At 32.7% G+C, this 19,805-nt stretch overlaps 1 protein-coding gene and 1 long non-coding RNA gene across 2 annotated transcripts; one reads left to right on the forward strand and one right to left on the reverse strand.

The window, feature by feature from the left end:
• Window positions 1-9,119: 9,119 nt before the first annotated feature.
• On the reverse strand, window positions 9,120-9,977 carry LOC145102972 (uncharacterized). The gene has a single exon (XM_079040501.1). The coding sequence runs from the start codon at window positions 9,898-9,900 to the stop codon at window positions 9,292-9,294; it is 609 nt and encodes a 202-aa protein (XP_078896627.1). The 5' UTR covers window positions 9,901-9,977; the 3' UTR covers window positions 9,120-9,291.
• A 6,869-nt stretch (window positions 9,978-16,846) lies between these two features.
• LOC145100456 (uncharacterized) lies at window positions 16,847-19,386 on the forward strand. The gene is made up of 5 exons (XR_013705057.1): window positions 16,847-16,927; window positions 17,924-18,421; window positions 18,529-18,623; window positions 18,717-18,925; window positions 19,017-19,386. It is a non-coding gene; the product is annotated as an uncharacterized LOC145100456 (long non-coding RNA).
• The last annotated feature ends 419 nt before the right edge of the window (window positions 19,387-19,805 follow it).

Raw genomic sequence — 19,805 nt, forward strand, 5'->3', positions numbered from 1 at the left:
CTTAGATTAATTTTATCTATCTTTTCTGTAATACTCTCTATTGTCCAGTATGTCTTGCATGGCTACTTTTAGAGAGTGGATCAAATGTAACACTTGATTCTCTATATATAGAGCTCATTCTTTCACAATTCAAGATAAGTCTTTCACATCTATCCATCTGAATTATCTTCAAGTATTTCTCTTACGCATTTCATCATTCCATGTTATGAATCAACTTATGTGTTTACTTGATATATCACCTGCTGTCATTTATGCTTCCTTACATTTCCGCAACTAAGTATCTAACTATCTAACTCATTAACTTATTATTGTTGAGCTTTTAGATCCTTTGAGATTAACTAATTCCGCAACTATACTTGTTCTAACGTTTGTTCAAGTGTGTCTCAAGTTTTTCTCTCAACATGGTGCCAAGCCGTGGTGAGGAAGCAGTGGCTCAGAACGCGCGACGTGTCGCTTGCTGGTTACTCTAAAAACTAATTATATTCTAAAATCTGTAACTTTTGCATACGATCTCCGATTTTGACGTTCTTTATATCTACGTGTAGGTATTGACGGGATCTATAACGTTTGTTTAGAATCCGTTGGTTAATTTTGAATTTATTTTTAAAGTCATATTTTAACAGACTTAGATAGTTAATATCCGTTAAAAATTCATAACTTTTTCATCCCACGTCCATTTTTTATTGTTTTTATAATGTTGATCTCCTATTAATGAGATCATCAATTCTCATTTAGGTTGTGTCGGCTAAATCTTAGAAAAATCATAACTTCCTCATACAAAGTCAGATTTGGACGTTCTTTTGATGTACGTTCTCAGTTTAATGTATACTACGACTTTTGTTTAGATTTCTAAGGCTAAAAAGTATTTTATCGCAAACTCACTTTTTACGTCACACAACGGCATGCCGGTTTTGTCGTGAAACTTCGACAGGTCATAACTTTTTCTTTATAACTCGGATTTCAGCGTTCTTTATATGTACGGAACCGTTGTGAAATATACTATAATTTGGTTAAGATTATTCATTCTAAATAATCTTCCATCAAAAAGTCATTTTTAACACTTATTATCTCTAAATTGACTAGCCCGAATCTGTGGGCGTTACACACACCCCAGTCCTTGGATTGAGGCATCGTAGTAAACGACGAAATCCTTTGTTCCCTCGGGCAAGAATACGATTGGAGCATTGCACAAAATTTGCTTTAATTTTTGGAATGCAGTTTCCTGTTTGTCTTCCAATTCAAATTTCCTGTGTTTTTGTGTCAGAACAGTCAGAGCTTTTGCGATTCTTAAAAAATTTCCAATGAATCTCCGGTAGTGACCCAAAAGGCCTAGGAACTGGCGCACTTCAGTTGATCATTTTTGGTGCCTCAAAATTCTTGACCGCTTCTATCAATGCGGGGTCCATATGAATTCCTTTATAACTCACCACGTGTCCCAAAAAGTGTACCTGCCTGATCCAGAATTCGCACTTGGAGAATTTGGCATACAATTTCCCTTTTCTCAATAATTCTAAGATCAGTCGTAAGTGATGTCCATGTTCTTCCTTTGTTTGTGAATACATTAGAATATCATCGATAAATACTATCACAAACTTATTTAATGTGGTTTGCAAACTCAATTCATGAGATCCATAAATATTGTTGGGGCATTGGTCAGTCCGAAAGGCATGACCAAAAACTCATAATGACCGTACTGGGTCCTAAATGCAGTATTCGGAACATCTTACTCTAATATCTTGAGTTGATGGTACCTCGACATTAAATCTATTTTGGAGTAATAGCTAGATCCTTGAAGTTGATCAAACAAATCATCGATTCTTCGAAGTGGGTACTGATTCTTGGTGGTTAACTTATTCAATTCCCTATAGTCGATGCACATTCTAAAAGTTTTGTCTTCCTTTCTGACAAATAACACCGGCGCTCCCTAAGGCGAAAAACTTGGTCTGATGAAGCCCTTGTCTAAAAGTTCTTGTTGCTGGATAGAGAGTTCATGCATCTTAGACGAAGCCAATCTATAGGGTGCTTTAGCTTTGGGTGCAGCTCCAAGAATTAGGTTAATCCTAAACTCGACATGTTGATTCGGTGGTAGCCCTTGTAAATCTTATGGAAAAATGTTGGGATAATTGCATACCTGAGGTATGTCCTTTATTTCTTTCACTTTACACTTCTTATCTACTACATGGACCAAGAAAGCATAATATTTCTTATGTAAATATTTTCTAGCTTTCGTACATGACAAAGCTTGTGTTTTTTTACAATATTTGTCACCATAAATGGTTAAAGTTTTCCCGTCGAGTAAGGTTAGACACACAACTTTCTCGAAGCACATGATTTCTGCATGGTGAGAAGACATCCAATCCATGCCAATGATGATGTTGAAACTCCCGATTGTCATTTGTATAAGATCAACTCGAAATGTGTGGTCGTTTAGAGTTAGAAGACAATTTCTTAGAATCTCAGTTGTATTTTCTATTTGGCTATTTGCTAATTCTACCTCATATATATGCTATGTCTAATTTTTTGGATTCATGGTTCAATAATTGTTTTAATGTTGGTGTTATAAAACTCTTATTAGCTCCAGAATCAAATAAAATGGTAGCATACAGGTTGTTGATAAGAAACGTACCGGTGACTACTGAGGGATCTTGAATCACCTCGTTGCTTCCAATTACAAATGCTCGACCCTGAGCCATTCCACCAACATTTTTCAATTTTGATCATTCTCGCTTGAAATGTCCCGGTGCACCACATTCGAAACAACCCCTTACACCATTTTCACTTGCCCTTATATTCATCTTGGTATTCATTTGAGTTCTCCCTATAGTTGATATTGTGTTTCTTAAATAATTAGTCGAATGTCCATACCTTTTGAAGTTAGTGCAAAAGTAACATTCATCAGAGTGTGGTTTGAAACATTTTATGCATTGTTGGGGTTGACCAATATTGTTTGAACATGGAACTAGTGTTGGACTGGTTGTCGTAGTTGCTGCATATATAGCTCCAGTCCCTTGTTTCTTCCTTGATGTGTGCCGAAAATCTCTACCTCAAGTCTTGCGCTGGTTGTTTTCTGGCTTGGGGGTTTTAGTCTTAGTATTCACTATTCCCTGACTGAGTTCATTCTTAACCAAACGGCTTGCCAAATTTCTAACACTTTCATAAGTCGATGACTAGAACCCAACACTATTCCTCTTATTTGTGGCACCATACCCCAAACATAACGCTCTATCTTTTTGTATTCTGGGGTCACTAGAGTCGGACATAACAAAGCGAGGTCGTTAAACCTATTTGTATAAGCCTTGATGTCAAGACCTTTCCTTTTCAGATTCCATAATTCTTGCTCCATTGCTTGAATCTCACCCATTGAGCAATATTCTTCTTTTAGCATCATCTTCAATTTTTCCCACTATAGGGAGTTTGTAGGAATTATGCCCAGAGCTTTTACATGGTCATTCCACTAAGTAAAGGCTGAGGCCATAAACGTACTTATAGGAAATCGAACTTTACTAGCATTGGGATAGGAGCTTATTTGAAAGATAGATTCCATATTTTCGATCCATCTTATTAGTTTGATAATGCCCTAAATCCCATAGAAGTTCTTGGGTTTGCAGTTTGCGAAATCTTTATAGCTACACATTCGTTGTGGTATTCTAATATCTCCTCAAGAACTGTTTCCTTGTCCATTAACATTTCCACATTACCAGCTCCATAAGTGGCGTTGCGAACATTTTTTGGTTTTGCCAGATCAACCACAAGTCGATCGTATATTAATTGTTCTAAATCTGTCGTGGTTGTAGAAAGACCTGATTCACGTGTTATAGGGGTTTCTCTTGGCCTTGATCATACTCTCTTGTGTCTCCCAATAGTTCTTTCGGGAATAGCCATTAGGTTAGGGAGCAACCTAGTGCTTCTTCTACTTGTTGACATGATGTTTAGCCTATTACATTTAGCAGTGGGACATAAGTCGGTTGCTTTATTATACAATAATTTTTAATATTACATTATTTGATTTTTGTGTATTTTTCATCGTAACCCTAGCATTAACCACAAAATTTCCCCAAATAATAATAGTAAAATATTTTGCAAGCATTAGTTTAATACCAACATAATACATAACAAGCTTCATTATATTTAACATATAACGATTACATCCTTACAATGATTTTTCAAGGTTTTTGGTAAATCCCAATTCTATCAACTATTACATCAATGACTAAAAAGCCTAAAATTTGCAAGGAGTTACATACTCCTGCTATAAGATCTCTTCCAAAAATCCTGATCATATATTACATTACTTACTTAAACTTCCATAATTAATCCTAGGTGTTCTTCTACGATTACATCCGAAGGGATATACCAAATTCCCATCCGTTCCAGTAACTACTTTGACTCCTTCTATTCATCCAAATTGCAGGTAGGTGTTCAATGCCCTTGTGATCTCAACACATTGTATCCCGATCGCATCCAATGTTGTGTTAATAGCCACAATTTCCTCTTCACTGCCTCCCACCCTGATAAGGGTCTTTTGAGCTTGAAGATCAAATTCCATCATGTCGGTATCATGTTGCATCCTGACAGCAATTTCTGTGTCGAGTAACCCTCGCATTTCCATCAATGTATTTTGATGTTGGTTCAGTTGGGTCTCCAATCTTCTCGCCCTCTATGCTACATGTGTAGTGTTGTTTTCTCATTCTTTGATTTCTCTTGCCGCCACCTTTCCTTGCTTCTCCAGTTTAAGGGTTCGGTCAAATAATAGATCCAAAGATCCAAGGTAATCACCAGGAGGAGGATACACTCCTGAGCTCTGCCCATCCTCGTATTGGGTGGTGATTCTCCTACTAGAGATCCTATCCTCAGCAAACGCAACAATCCAATTAGGATCTCTCAAACTCCAACTCATGCTCTCAGATAGTCCATGACTATGCTTCTGAATTCCCCTATGGTTAAGAGTGGTTTTCCTGGCTATTTGGCAGGTTTTCCCAGCCCTCCTTAGGATGCTTATGTAAGCGCTCGGTGGTGAGGGTCTAGGAGGAGGGACCACCTCGGCTTCCATAGGTTCACTGTCTTTTGTGGTCCCATTATATTCATCAGAATCAGATTTCTCTTTTTCCGCTTCCATTTCTTCGCCTTCTAACGAGTCTTCCATGGGTTCTTCTTTCTTTGAAGAGTATTCCGACACGATTAGTTGATACCTTGTCTCTCGGTCGGGATATTAGGGGTCTCCGACTAGAAAAGGGGGCGAACATGGGACTTCATCCTTATTTCTCCAAGTAGCCATATATATATATATATATATATATATATATATATATATATATATATATATATATATATATATATATATATATATATATATATATTATGGTAAATAAAAAAAATTAATCTTACTTTCGTATACAAAAATACATTCTTTTAAATAAATAAAAGAAATATTCACATAATTTACTTCATGACCCTTAAATCTTAGAAATTTTAATGTATCAACTGCTATACTTAAGTTAAATTGTACATACGATCGGTCCATAATAAAACTTAGGTGCGCAAGCTAGGTTTAGTTGTGGCACGACATATATATTATGAAACTTTAGTTGAGTACCTGATCTTAAAATTTTAAGCTTCTAATTCATTTTATCAATTGCTATGTGTTGAGGTATAATACTATCACTTCGTTACTTTGCTTACATGTTTTATTACTTAATGTTAACCTTTGTGTATTTATAGATTTAGAGGCTAAACCTTTATCGGAGAAGTCTTGCCCTAGGCTATAGTTGTATAGGTTTAGAGAAATACCGTTTCACAACAAGTAAGGCTCTGATACCAATCTATCACACCCCCAGATGACGACGGAATTGTCAAGCGAGTGACTAAAATCAAATATCATAGACATAGCATATATTAAACATTACAACATCCACTTAAAGTCTTTCATCCGATATATCGTATTTATCTCTTACATTATTACATGATTCACTACGAATCTTCATTCACGCGAAAAGAGGACATAAAACATACTTTATAAGAAAAACATAAGTTGGTGATCCTATACTCAATGCATGAAATTCCTAAATTCATTTCCTGAGAATACATGTTAAAATATGTCAACGAATTTGTTAGTGAATTCTATAGGTTTTAACTATATATATATATATATATATATATATATATATATATATATATATATATATATATATATATATATATATATATATATATATATAATAGTACATACATCTTCAAAGTCTTATATACAATCTATAAAGCTTGGTGTACAACAAAATGAAGCTCAAAGTCTAAAAATTAAGAGGTGCAAATAATTGTGCTTTAAGTATAATCATTTAATGTCAGACTGATCAAGTGGTTGATGATCTGTATGCTACATTTTAAGTTGTGATCTAGCCATCAATTTGAAAACATCTACATGGATTGCCGGCATGTAATGTTTTAGGGAAAATAGGGATACATGTTTACATACATGGAGATTGTTGCTTTCCCAAACCTTTCAGTTCCTTCTCACCATTTAAAGAAACCCTAATCCTCTTTTCTCCCACGCACCATCAAAGATCATACAAACACTCATCCTCAAAGACCAGATCTACAAAATTGCCCACCAGAACACAACCATCTACAATTCACCACTGTCACGAGACCTTCGCTGTCACCCTAATGTCACCAACCTTCTCCCTGTCTGCTTCCCACTAAAAATTTGCCACCAACACATCTCCACCACATTCTACGAGTTCTTTAGATACATAATTATACACATACCATCATCGTACCATTGATGTATCACATCCGCAGTTACTCATCTCTACACTCTCATACACACAAACACATGTATCAGTTTCTTATTTTGTGACACAAAAGAAAGGTTATCAGATCTGGTTAATGTTTTTATTTCCTGGTGTGAAGTTCTTTTTTGTTATTTTATGGATATGTACTCTAAGGGGTGTTTGGGATCGCTTTTTAGCCTATAAAGACATTTTCAACAAATGACTTTTTGACTTATAACTTCTTCTAAAAGAAGGTTTTAAAATGTGTTTGGATTAACTTTTGATGAAGTAAAGGCCACAAAGCGAAAAGTTACCAAAAGTCACAAATTTTTGAGTTTTAAAGCCAATCCTTTTTCTTCATGCCAAAAAGTTATTTTAAAAGGACTTTTAGAATTGTCAATCACTTTTTCAAACTTTTAGCTTTTTGAAAAAGGCAAAAGTTTAGAAAATTATTTTTAAAAGTAATCCCAAACACCCTCTTACCCATGTCTCTGTATTCTACTAAAGAGTGTAGGGAATATATGGATGAAAATAAAAGCAGATTATGCACATGAAGCTAGTGACTTTGAAAACGTTGAATTATTTCTAAATATGTTTGTTTCTTCATCATTTCCCTGATGTTTCTGGTGTTTAAACCGTTTTTGCATTATTTCCATCTCCCTCTTTGTCTGTGGGTAAGATTTGGCCATGGTTATGCACTGTCTCACTTACTATAAATGTGTGATACACATGACTTCGTTTTGCTTTGTATCAAAATATGCTTAAAAGGTTATATACATGTATCTAACAGAGCTTATGTTTATGTTTTTTCATGTTTAACTGAGTTTATCACCTTTTGTTGTTCCTGGAATTGATTTTGGTTTGTTATTTTTTTTGTTTTCATGTATTGATAACAAAGTATTTACACATAAATAAAAATGAAATAGTCAATGACTGGTCTTGATTTCTTCTTGGGTATGATGTTTATGGGTCTTTTAAAATCATATTAAATGGTTTAAATTAAGAAAAGTATAAAATGCTGTATAGAAAGCGTGTTTAGCAAACAATAAAATTTAGAATAAGCAATAGACAAAATAAATGAGTTTAAAGTAATATAATTTTTAATTTCCTTTAATTTCTCATAAACGAAAATAAACATTTAATCCTTTTATAATTTAAAAAAAAAAGTATGTTATAAATTTACTTTTTTTTTTCTATGAACGGTTTGTTCAAATATCTCTTTACCATATTAATAAATGGAATTTATATAAGTTTGGTTAAATTCATTAAATATGTTGATGCTTCTACCGTATTAATAAATTGAATTTATATAAGTTTGGTTAAATTCCTTAAATATGTTGATACTTGTTAGTGTGCGTTTGAAATTTTAATATGATTAGTTTGTATATACGCTTTAAAATTTTACAACTAAAAAGTTTTTTTTTTTTTTTTTCTAAAAGAAAATCTAACCCATCTCGGAATATGATTAGTTTTCTTATAAGAGGATATATTGCACGATTAAAAAGTTAAATTGTAAACATTTCTTATATACCAAGATGAGTACATGTAAAATTTTCTTATAAGAGGATATATAGCACGATTAAAAAGTTAAATTGTATAAAGATTTTTAAATAAATTCTCAAGCATGCTAAATGTTTATTTATATATATTTTTAAAGTGATTTGTGCATGTTGTTATCAATGATCTAACATGCTATTTAATTGATCTAACATGCTATTTAATTGATTTAATGTTTTTATGAGTCCAAAATTTTTGGAATGATAAATTATACAAGTTTGAATGTCTTTCTTATTAGACAAAATATAGTTGTTGTTAAAGTGTATGGCTTTGAATACTTTCTTAACTATACATCGTTATTGTGCACGTTATTGTGCAAGCACAGCATATCATAACATTTTGTGTGTGATGGACTTGTATTCAAAAAGTTGTGATCATGCATACACCAAGTAGAGTAAAAAAATATGTGTTTAACTTTAATACTTGTATGATTGTTGGAAGGATGTTATATACTTAATGTAGATAAATCAATTTAAGGGTAAAAATGGTCTATAGTTGGGTTCATGACATGAGTTGGTGTAAAATTTTCTAAATGGACGGTTTAAAAAGACATAATTTTATCAAATGAGTGAACAAGAATATCATTCAAATATTTAAAAAAAAATGTATCATACGAGAATATATGCAACTTTTGCGTGTTGCCTGGATATATGCATGTCTTGCAACCGGTTATCATGTGAAAAGAAATGTTAATCTGTTTTTCTCTATTTTGATGTTCTTTTTGACTATGTTCAAACAAAAGAAATTAGTTATATTGTTCCCAGTTTCGAGCACATATTATGAAGTTAATCATAATTATTCAACATCGGCTAAAACGTTATTCTTTTAAGCGAGTATAATAAATGCAACAAGCTTGAAATGTACAGTTGCCTCGCATACACACCTCACAATCACTTGCAAATTAATGACTCGATCTTACAATCTCTATCTAAAATATACATCTAAACAGTGTAAGGTATCTGTTAATTCACGATGACCCAAACGATGACGCCTTTGCTTTCTGCAGCCTCAAGTCATTATAGAAGCGGCTAATGAACTCCTCCGCCGCCACATCCACTTTGTTGTCTTGGTCGACACTACTCAACGGAAACGGAGAGTCGGTTACCCTCAGCTGCCTAACCATCGGAGTACTCCCAAAGCCTGGAAGCGCCGGTGAGGAATTGTCGCTGTGAATCATCTCCATGGCTTTAAGCACAGCGTTAACAGCCATCATATCAAGATGATCCTTCGATGGTTTGCTGTTGGAGTGATGTTTCTTGTGGAGTGAAAATAGAGAGAAAGGGTGGTGAGTAGTGGGCGCAGGGCTGTTGCTGCAGCTGAACTCATATTCACCGGGCGGAGGTGAAGGGAAAGAGAGGTGGTGGGAGCGGTGTTTGGCGGTGAAAGCCTCCCGGTTGATGTGGTAGTGGTGGAACATCAGGTTCTGTAAGGCTTTTCCGGCGATCTTGCCACGCCTTATCATCATGTTGAGGTCCAGCAACAACTTTCTCTTGAATATGCCTTTTCGCAGCATGAAGTAAACCACACGAACTAAGTTCCAAACTTTCTTAGCTAAAACCGGTAGATTTTGTTCCATTTTTGTAACTAAGAAAGTTATTGGCTGTTGTTTAAAATATGAAGAAGATGCAGAGAAATTGTTGGTGAAATGGAGGGAGGACGAATGATAGTACTTATAGGGAAACAAACACCGGTTGTCCTTTGATGTTAAGTTCCCTCTTTTTTTTTTTTTTTTTTTTTTTTTTTTTTTAACAACATTAATCATACCCATTGGTTTGTCTTTTGATTTTAAAGCTAACCAGACTGTGTGGGACCTTTCGTAATTTAATAAGTTCACTAGCCTTTTTATATTTCGCTTTACTTTATGTACGCACTATATGGGTTTTTGTCTTCTACTCTCGATCTTTTCTTTTCCATAAATTATTAGGAAGGGTTTGTGGCAGATTTTGGATTGGATAAGATTATGGCCATGTGTTATTTGTTTAATGTTTAACTTGATCATATACATACATGGTTTCATTAATCATGTATATGTATAATTGCAAACGTGATGTTTTATATATTGAGTCAAAATTAACTACTCTTAATGGTATTAATCATATTTGTGTCTAATTCTATTTACATAAAAACACTATAAAGTTTTTAGTTTAGACTTTAGGTGCAATATTCCAAATGTTAAATTTCGAAAATCTGTGTGCATGATATAATTAACTATTGATGTAAATATTAGAAGTGCTAGGAACAATATTATTGATTTACTTAGGTTATCAGGAGTGTTTAACGCATCAAATATAACCACATCACCAACAACACTATTCCAACAACATTTGTAGATGGTATTCACACGAGGAAGAAAAAGAGAGGAAGAGATAAGTCACTTGAGCCTTACACACCTTACCATGGTATCCTTCATAACCTTATCTATAAAACATATATCACTACAACAAATAAGAGTATTACTGGCGACAGTCGTTGCCGCTAAAGGTCCATCATGTCGCCGCTAAAGGGGTCGTCGATATTGGCTCGTCGCTGATGCTCCATTGATCGTCGTTGATGTTGCGTCACCGCTAATTCTCTCCGTCGCCACTAAAGGCGTCGCTGCTATTAGTATGTATTTCTATTCATACAAATACACATATACGTACATAATACACATACAAAATTCATATATACATACGAAAATACATACACATACATAATACGAATATACATACGAAAATACATACACATACATTTACTTAAAAATACATATATACATAGGATTAGACATACAAAAACACATATACATACATAAAATACATTCAAAATACACATATACATACAAATGCACATACAAATACACATACATATCTACAAACACAAAATACACTTATAAATACACATCAATGCTAGAAATTATTAAGGAGAAGTGAAAAGGAAAAGGAAAAGGAGGAAAATGGAGCAGAGATAGGTGAAATTGCAAAGTTTTTTGTGAAGTTCTGATGAGGTTGACGACAATGGTGAGCAGATAGAAAGAAAGGAGAACACGGAAAAATGGAGCATAGAGGGGTTTTATTGTCGACGGCCTTTAGCGGCGACGCGTACTCATTGGCGGCGACATATGGGAGGGAAAACAACGCGGGGTTCTCTACGTCGTTGGATCATCTCTTAAATCGACGGATGAGATTGAAATGACACAGATCGCCAAAATAAGCTTTTAGCGGCAACGCACACTCTTTAGCGGCGAGATACCAGAGGGAAAACAACGCGGGATTTCTTATGTCATCCTAGTCGTAGGATCATCTCTTAAATCGACAGATGAGATTGAAATGACGTGGATCGCCAAAATAAGCCTTTAGCGAAGACGCTTTTAGTGGCGACGAAGACTTTCGGCGACAAAAACGTGTTTTTTTTTTGTCGCCGCTAAAAGTCTCCATGGCCGCTAAAGTGTCGTTACTATTGCCGGTTATTCTTGTAGTGTATGGCAATAAGGCATATAGTGATTGTTTGTTTAGTTTTCATATTTTTATTTAAAAATTGCAATTGTTGCAACTAGGGTGAGAATCTAAAATGGACCGTACCGACTCTTGGACAGGACCGATTTTACCGAAATTGATGAACCTTTGACTGGACCTATTAAGGCTTATCAGGTCGTCCATGTCCAGACCAGGTCTAGGTCCGGTTCACAAATCTTGGACATAAAAGTAAGCATTTGGACTAGACTGACACTCGAACCAGTCATGTTTTCCAAAAATTAGTGGATCTTCAACCGGACCTATTGACGGTTACCCACTCCAGATCTAGATCCGGTTTTTGAGCCGATCCGATCCAAAAACACGTTTATTTTTTTTCGCCGCTAAATACGTTGCTGCTATTGCCTGTAATTCTTGTAGTGTATGGAAATAAGGCATATAGTGATTGTATGTCTAGTTTTTCATATTTTTATTTTAAAATTGCAATTGTTGCAACTAGGGTGACAATCTGAAATGGACCATATCGACTCTTGGACCGGACCGACTTTACAGAAATTAATGAACCTTTGACCGAAACTATTGTGGCTTATCAGGTCGTCCAGGTCCAGATCCAAATCTAAATCTAGGTCCAGTTCCCAAATCTTGGACGTAAAATAAAGCATTTGGACTAGACGGGCACTCGGACCGGTCATGTTTTGCAAAAATTAATGGATCTTCAATCGGACCTATTGACGGTTTAACGACTCCAAATCTAGATCTGGTTTCCGATCCAATCCGAAGGCCCAAATATTTAATTACCCAAGGTTGCAACTAACAATTTATTACAGTAATTGAGTTTCAAAAGATATTTTACTTTTTTAATTTATGGCTTTAATGAGTAAGTAACCTTTACACATGTAAGAAGGATACACAACCTTCGAATTCCATGCTGTCGCTATAACCAAAAGTAGTCCCCCATTTGGTGGTTTAAACTTCTAATCGTAGAGGGGAAAGGGAAAAGTAATTACTTAGCGTTAGAGGTTTGGTGACCACTGCCCCTCCACCACGTTGCAACTGCCACCTCATTATAAACGCAGTTTTCCCAAGAAACCTCCGACTATACCTTCAATTATTGGTGTCTGTATTTTATATACCACCCTTGTTTAGGGGTGTTCGTTTGGATGGATCGGTTTGATCCGATCCAATCAAGTGAATCCAAATTGATTTTGGTTTTCAAAACATGGATCCGAATAGTCCAAACTAAATTTTAATCCAATCCGATCTGATCCAATTACAATTCGGTTGGATCGGTTTTTATAATTCGGTTTTGAAAAACCGAAACATTTTAACACGAAAAATAATTATAAGATTACTAAACTTTACACAAGAATCAAAAACAAATTACTTAGTTGTGATTTGAAATTAATAAACAAGTAATAAGAAGATATATTATAGTTAAATATTTTATAGATAGAAAACTTTTGAGTGAAAATGCATATTAATGTTTTTTTATCGGGTGAAACGTTCCTATTTGAAAAAATAAATTAAAAAATTAATAAAAAACTATAGATATATATTATAAGGAGATAAATAACAAATGTTTATTCGGTTTTTTTGGACTATTCGGTTCTTATTTTATAAACCAAAACCAATCCGAAATCCAAAATAATAATTCGGTTTTGTTGAAAACCAATCCAAAAATCCGAATATCCGAACCAAATTGTCCAATCCAAATTGTCCAATTAGATAATTCGGTTTTATCCGAATAGTGAACAGTCCTACCCTTGTTAATTTTGCTTCATTTATTTAAAATTAGTGATTATATGTAATTATGTATATATGACATGTAAGTGACGGCATACTATGTGTATTTTATGATACATTTGCATTATTAAGGGTAATTCAATCTAATTAAGTAATTCCGTGGATTTTTTTAGAGAAATTCATACCTTCAACTATTAACTGTAAAGTTTGTTGTTCACTTTATCTTTTTCTCGCCTCATAAACACAGGTAAATTATAAGTAGCCGTGGACCAAAATGCAAAAAAGCAAAACAAAGAAAATCTTTAGTTGTGGAAAACATGCAATGTACGAGGGTGCGGACATCAGCATTTAGCAAACCACAACACGTTTTTTTGGTGCATGATTAACGCGCCTAATTAGGGAAAAAATGTCGTGTGTGTTGGTTCGACCAAAATGGGTTTGATTGCTTTCGGGAGATACGTTTCTTGCAAACTGATTGTACTTGGTTTTTGCTTGTCCTTTTCAAAGCCGATCGTCCTCGTTTGCTTTCTGGTTTCGAGAGTAAAGTCGTGTGCCGTATTTGGATTATTGATTAAGGGTGCATGAACACATACAATGATACAATATGCCTTTGGGGATATAGGTATGTATCGTAGTCAAATTAACTGTTGAAGACATAGAAAACAAATATAAAGAACGTACTTTTACAACGTTTTTAGTCACAAACTGCAATATTAAACTTCCATTTTTTTAACAGCAAACAATGAAATTGAAAGACCCACTAACGAGATGCTATCGGACTAAAAAAAATAAAACAAAGTCTTACCCACACTACTACAAAAAGGCACAGTAGAACCCAATTTTTTGAAAAAAGCGGGTTATATTATGCAAAAGCCGGGTTTTATAAAGGTAAATGTTATAAGGCTCGGTTAAAAGTAAGAAACTAGGATATATGTTCAAATCAAATAATCCGGTTATATGAAAAAAAATGAGGTTTTTTTGCTGGAAAATTATATAGCCCAGTTTTCTAATTGTAACCACGTTTGATGACTCAAGGACATAACGTGTTTTTCAACAACAAGATTTTTTGACAAACAAATTACCGTAAGAGTATTGAGATTTGAGGGTTGAGGCATTGAGTTATACACTGGCGGAACACTGTAGGGGCCAGGGGAGGCCATGGCCCCCCAGCTTTTTACCGGAGTTTATATCAGTATATATAAAATAAACAAAGGTTAGCGGAATTTCAATAAAAAAAGTTCAAAATATCTTTGTTATAGATCAAGAAAAATATTTTTTTTTAAATAAATAAGATGACAATTTTCAAATATGAGAAACTGAAAATTGCAAACAAAAACCAAACAAGCCACAAAACTAATCCACCAAATCTACGAAAAAGCTAAACTAATTTACTAAACAAGGCAACAAAATCCCATTTAATTCGGGCTCTATCTCCATATCAAAATTTAAATGGTTTATGGATCCAAAAATACCCTCAAATCATTTCTATAAAACTCATAAAAAGTTAAGAAAACATATCTACAAATCAAAGAATCGGGAGTTAGAAAAAAGTAACTATTGTTCATTATCACTGGTTATCACGCTTGCAACTCTACTAACTCCACTGTTCCGTTGGAAAAACCTAGATCCATGTCGCCTCTTTGATTGTCTGTCCGAGTCCGTCTCTACTGGTTTAACCGGTCGCCTTCCGAGTTCCTAAATTTTGCTATCTCAAAGGTGCATGTCGTTCTCTCTTTTTTGGTTCTTGTGTTTCTTCTTGGCTATCGTTATTTTGTGAAGTGGTAATTTGAAACTGTGATTTTTAAAGACTTTGCCTTTTCATTTATATCTAGGTTATATCTAGGTTAATGTGTAATATTTACTATTGATTTTTCTTTTGCATCTTTTCAATGCCAAAATGCTCAAAGCTCTTGGCTCTATAAAAAATATATTATATTTTCTTTATTTTTATTTTTATCTTTTTACTAACATTAATAAACTCTAACCTTTTATTTCATAAACTTAACCAAATTAACTAACTTATTTGGATTATTTTATTTTGTTTAGTTGATATTTCTAGAAAGTAGATATTGTTTTTGTATTTAACCATTTTTAATATATATATATATATATATATATATATATATATATATATATATATATATATATATATATATATATATATATATAGAGAGAGAGAGAGAGAGAGAGAGAGAGATTTGAAATTAAAATGCAATCATTTGTCTTTGTTATTTATAAAATAATATTCATAGTAATTATTTTTAGTGTTAATTTTGTTAGTTTTTAGGCTCTTACATTGAGAACAAATCCAAAATTAACTTTATTTCTGATTCTTACGTTTTATGAGTCAGTCATTTTCTATAAATGATGTGATGAATTGTTTTTAAATGATGAAGACTAAGTAAAATATTAGAACAATACTCGTATTAATTAAGTAAAGTATTATTTTATTTTCTCATCTTAATAATATGACATTTTTTTATTAGTTTTATAACATTATTAATTACATTAGACATTTATATAGTTACATTGTATATTGTTTTACAGATCCATAATAGACAATGTTGAATATGTTAAATTGTTTCAATAATAACAGAAAATGTCCCCCTAGTTTTAGGGGTCGTGTTCTGCCCCTAGAGTTATAATTGACGATTTTTATCCTTACTTATAACTACAATATGCATTCCTAAATTAATACACATGCCAAATCCACTACCAAAATAATGTAAAAAAAGGTGCAAATCAATCATTTTTCAAATTTTGTTATTTGCTCTTCAGTTCAATGCTAACACCAAACTGTCCAAACATGCATTTGACCAGAATAGCATTATATTTTTTAACACCAACTCTTATTTACCCTGCACTATGTTTTCATTGATTCATCTATCTACTAGTCTAATAAAATAGTATATTTTTGCCACGTGACATTCATTGAGCATCCCCCTTCGATTATTCTCGCTCAGATCACTATGTCAAATCCAGAATTGCTCCTCACGCTCAGCTCCATTAATCTGCAGGTCAGAAAATTCCAAACTGTTATCTATGCATTTGAAAACCATTACATGTTTGAAAACAAAAAAAAATCAGGGTCATTATATCAAGATTGTGTTTTCCTTTGACTACCTTTTCAAATTCCTGAAAATTAGGAATTTAAAAAAGACACATTATAATATCCAATCCATTCTATATTTGAATTGCAGTAATATATGGCAAAAAATCCGGTTTAGTATCTTATCTTAATATGTATTCATGACGTCGACCCAATTTGAATTTTTTATATACGACCATATTATATATGACTATTATTCCTTTGGTTTATCGTTGTTCAAGGATTGGTATAGTAGCAGAAACTGAAGTTCTCTCTTTGATTCCATTTTCTCCTGCCAAATTTGTCTTGATTTCATCCATAAGGTAATTTCTAAAAAATGTATTTCAGACCTTGCATCAGAATCAAAAAACTACTCTCTGTTTATGTCTTTCTGAATCCTAAACTTTGTGGTTATCCAACAAAGTTCATTGTTGGTGGTGAATAATGTTGTTTTCTGAGATCTTCTCTTCAATCTCTTCATATTTTTGATCTTCTGTTTTAGCAGTAACGAGTCAACAACCTACTATCTCTTTCTCGCTTTCTCTTTCTCTCATATTGCAATTTTACAGTCACTACTTTCTGTCGACTACTTTTTGTTTCAAAACTTTTGAAAACAAAAATAAACATCTGAAAAATGTAAATCAGTTCCGGAATAAATTAGGTACTCATGTTTTTAAATTACATATTTTCCAACAGTATAGGGTCAAAATGGTCATATTTTTGTAATTTTCTTATTTAAGCCATACTTTTGATAGAAAATTTTCTGTTTTACTAATTTTTTTTCTCATTTTAACATTTTACTTTGAAACTACAATGTTATATTTCATTAAAAAAACAAAAAAAAACATATGCATATGTGTGTGTGCATGTATGTATGTGTATTTGTATCTGTATGTGTTTACATGTGTTTACTTTCTGAATTTCTGAAATTGCGCTTTCATTCGTTACTACCATTTGTTTATACAAAGTATACATTAGGGACTATTGTTGTGTTTTAATTCTAATTAATTTTAATGTTTTATGTGTTTTTTTTTTAATTATGTTAAATATATATATTATAAAATTACTTTAAAATAAGATAAAATAAGTCATCTAATAAGCTAATTTTTATTTCATTTAACGAAGCATATATAAGTTTGATGGTTAAATTCAAAAGCAACAAAATACTTTATCTTCTAATTTTGAAATTTCTTAATTTTTTTATTTTTAATATGACTTACCTTTATGAATAATGATTTGTTCATGTATGAACATGGGCAATTTAGGTGTACCATTTCTTTCTTTTATCATTCTTAAAATTTGCTTTCAATTGTTTGCAGGAAATGAACATAGGTAATAAAGTATACATCAAAAACATTGAACATATTGATGATGATTCCCATATCAAAGTATGGGTGGTAAAGATGTGGAACTTTATTCAGAATAATGTGGTTTTAGCAATCGAAATGATTGTAATTTATGAGGAGGTTTATTGTACTATTTTTTTAATATCCCATTCAACATTACATATGTTTCAAGCAATAAATTAATTGTTATTTATTTCATTTAACATGGTATAAAATATCATTCTCGTGTTTTAAATCAAATATTTCTAGATTTGGTGATCTTTTAATGGAAGGTCAAACTTATATCATTAAGAACCCAACATGGCCGCTGTGGACAATGGTTTTAGTGCTACGTGTCACAAACAAACCATAACTTTGAATTGGAGAAGTATTCTAAAAAATGTGAGGATTTTTCAGGTCCGGTGAATGGTTTTGTATTTGTTGATTTTAATTCTATTATCGAACAAACATGCGCAAGAGACTTATTCTTTGGTGAGTTAATTAATTTTACTGCAATCACTTTTATAAATTGTGTGATTTATTATACATGATAGTATTTAACTTAATATTACTTATTATATTTTATTAAACTTGTGTAGATGTTATTAAGACAAGTTGTCTCATTTCGGGCACTTGAAACATTAAATCCTAACACATCCAAGTATTACATAAAGATGGTTTCTAGCAACTTACAGTGAGATTATATTTCTTTTTTATTTTTGTCTATATTTGTTTTTTTATTTGAATTTACTTTTATTAAGTAACTTTTAACTTTTATTTCATATAGGCAATGATATTTCTATTAGTTGGTTCCATCGTCAATATAAGACAGAATCTACGTTAGTATTACGATGCGTGCTCCAAATGTGGAAAAAAGATAGACACATTGCCCAAACTCAATCATTTCATATACCACCCCAACAAAATTTCAAAAACTATTGTTACTCAATGTAAAGATGCACGTTGCAACAATTTGGATTTTCGTCCGATTACAAAGTATACACATTTTTATTTATGCACATTTGTATATATATTAACCATTTCACTTTTCAACAAAATTGGTATTAATGTTATATTTTTTGTTTAGGTATATGATTCCAATCAACGTACAAGATGATACTGGCACCATCCGATTGACTCTTTTTGACAGGGAAGCGAAGAAGCTATTGGATATAAGTGCATACCAATTGAGAAAAATACATGAAGATGTATACTATGTTATTCATATTTTTAAATGAAAAACCATTTTATTTGTTTTAATATATTAAACATTCCTCTTACAGACTGGAGATAGTTTGGAACTATTTCCAAAGCAAATTAACGTCTTGAAAAACCGCAAGTTTGCTTTTCTTGTGGATATTACATCCTACAATGTGGACAACTATAATAATATCTACACCATTGTCAAAGTTATAGAAGATGTGTCCATTGTTTTTCAATTGGAAAGTAAAATAGAACTTACGGTACATACATATAATGTTCAAAACTTATATTTGTTTTTTTAATTACCTACATAACATCTTACATATTTCCATCTTATTTTCTAGAGTATTAAATTTGTGTCCTTAGATCAAGTATCTTTGGAATCGGATGATGTTTTGCAGAATGTTCAAAAGGTATTTCGATTCCCATATTAAATTTTATTTATATTTAATTATTCCAATTAACAATTACGTTTTTTTTAATTTAGCATGTTATCTCATAAACGGATAAGAGTTTTACACCCTCAACAGTTAATAAATCAACCGCAACCAGTCCTATGAAGATATCAGCTGATTTAAAACGCAACCTCCATGACATTTATGATGTCGATTGTGTAGATGAATTCAATTCAACAAAATCTAAAAGAAAATCAATCAGAGAGGATAATCCACTC

Source organism: Lactuca serriola, chromosome 4, assembly GCF_051521515.1.
Source record: "Lactuca serriola cultivar US96UC23 chromosome 4, Lser_US96UC23_V15, whole genome shotgun sequence".
NCBI classification, from domain to species: domain Eukaryota; kingdom Viridiplantae; phylum Streptophyta; class Magnoliopsida; order Asterales; family Asteraceae; genus Lactuca; species Lactuca serriola.

Bases quoted from the DNA above. Each gene is read 5' to 3' on its own strand.
- LOC145102972 (XM_079040501.1), bottom strand. From the start codon at position 9,900: ATGGAACAAAATCTACCGGTTTTAGCTAAGAAAGTTTGGAACTTAGTT.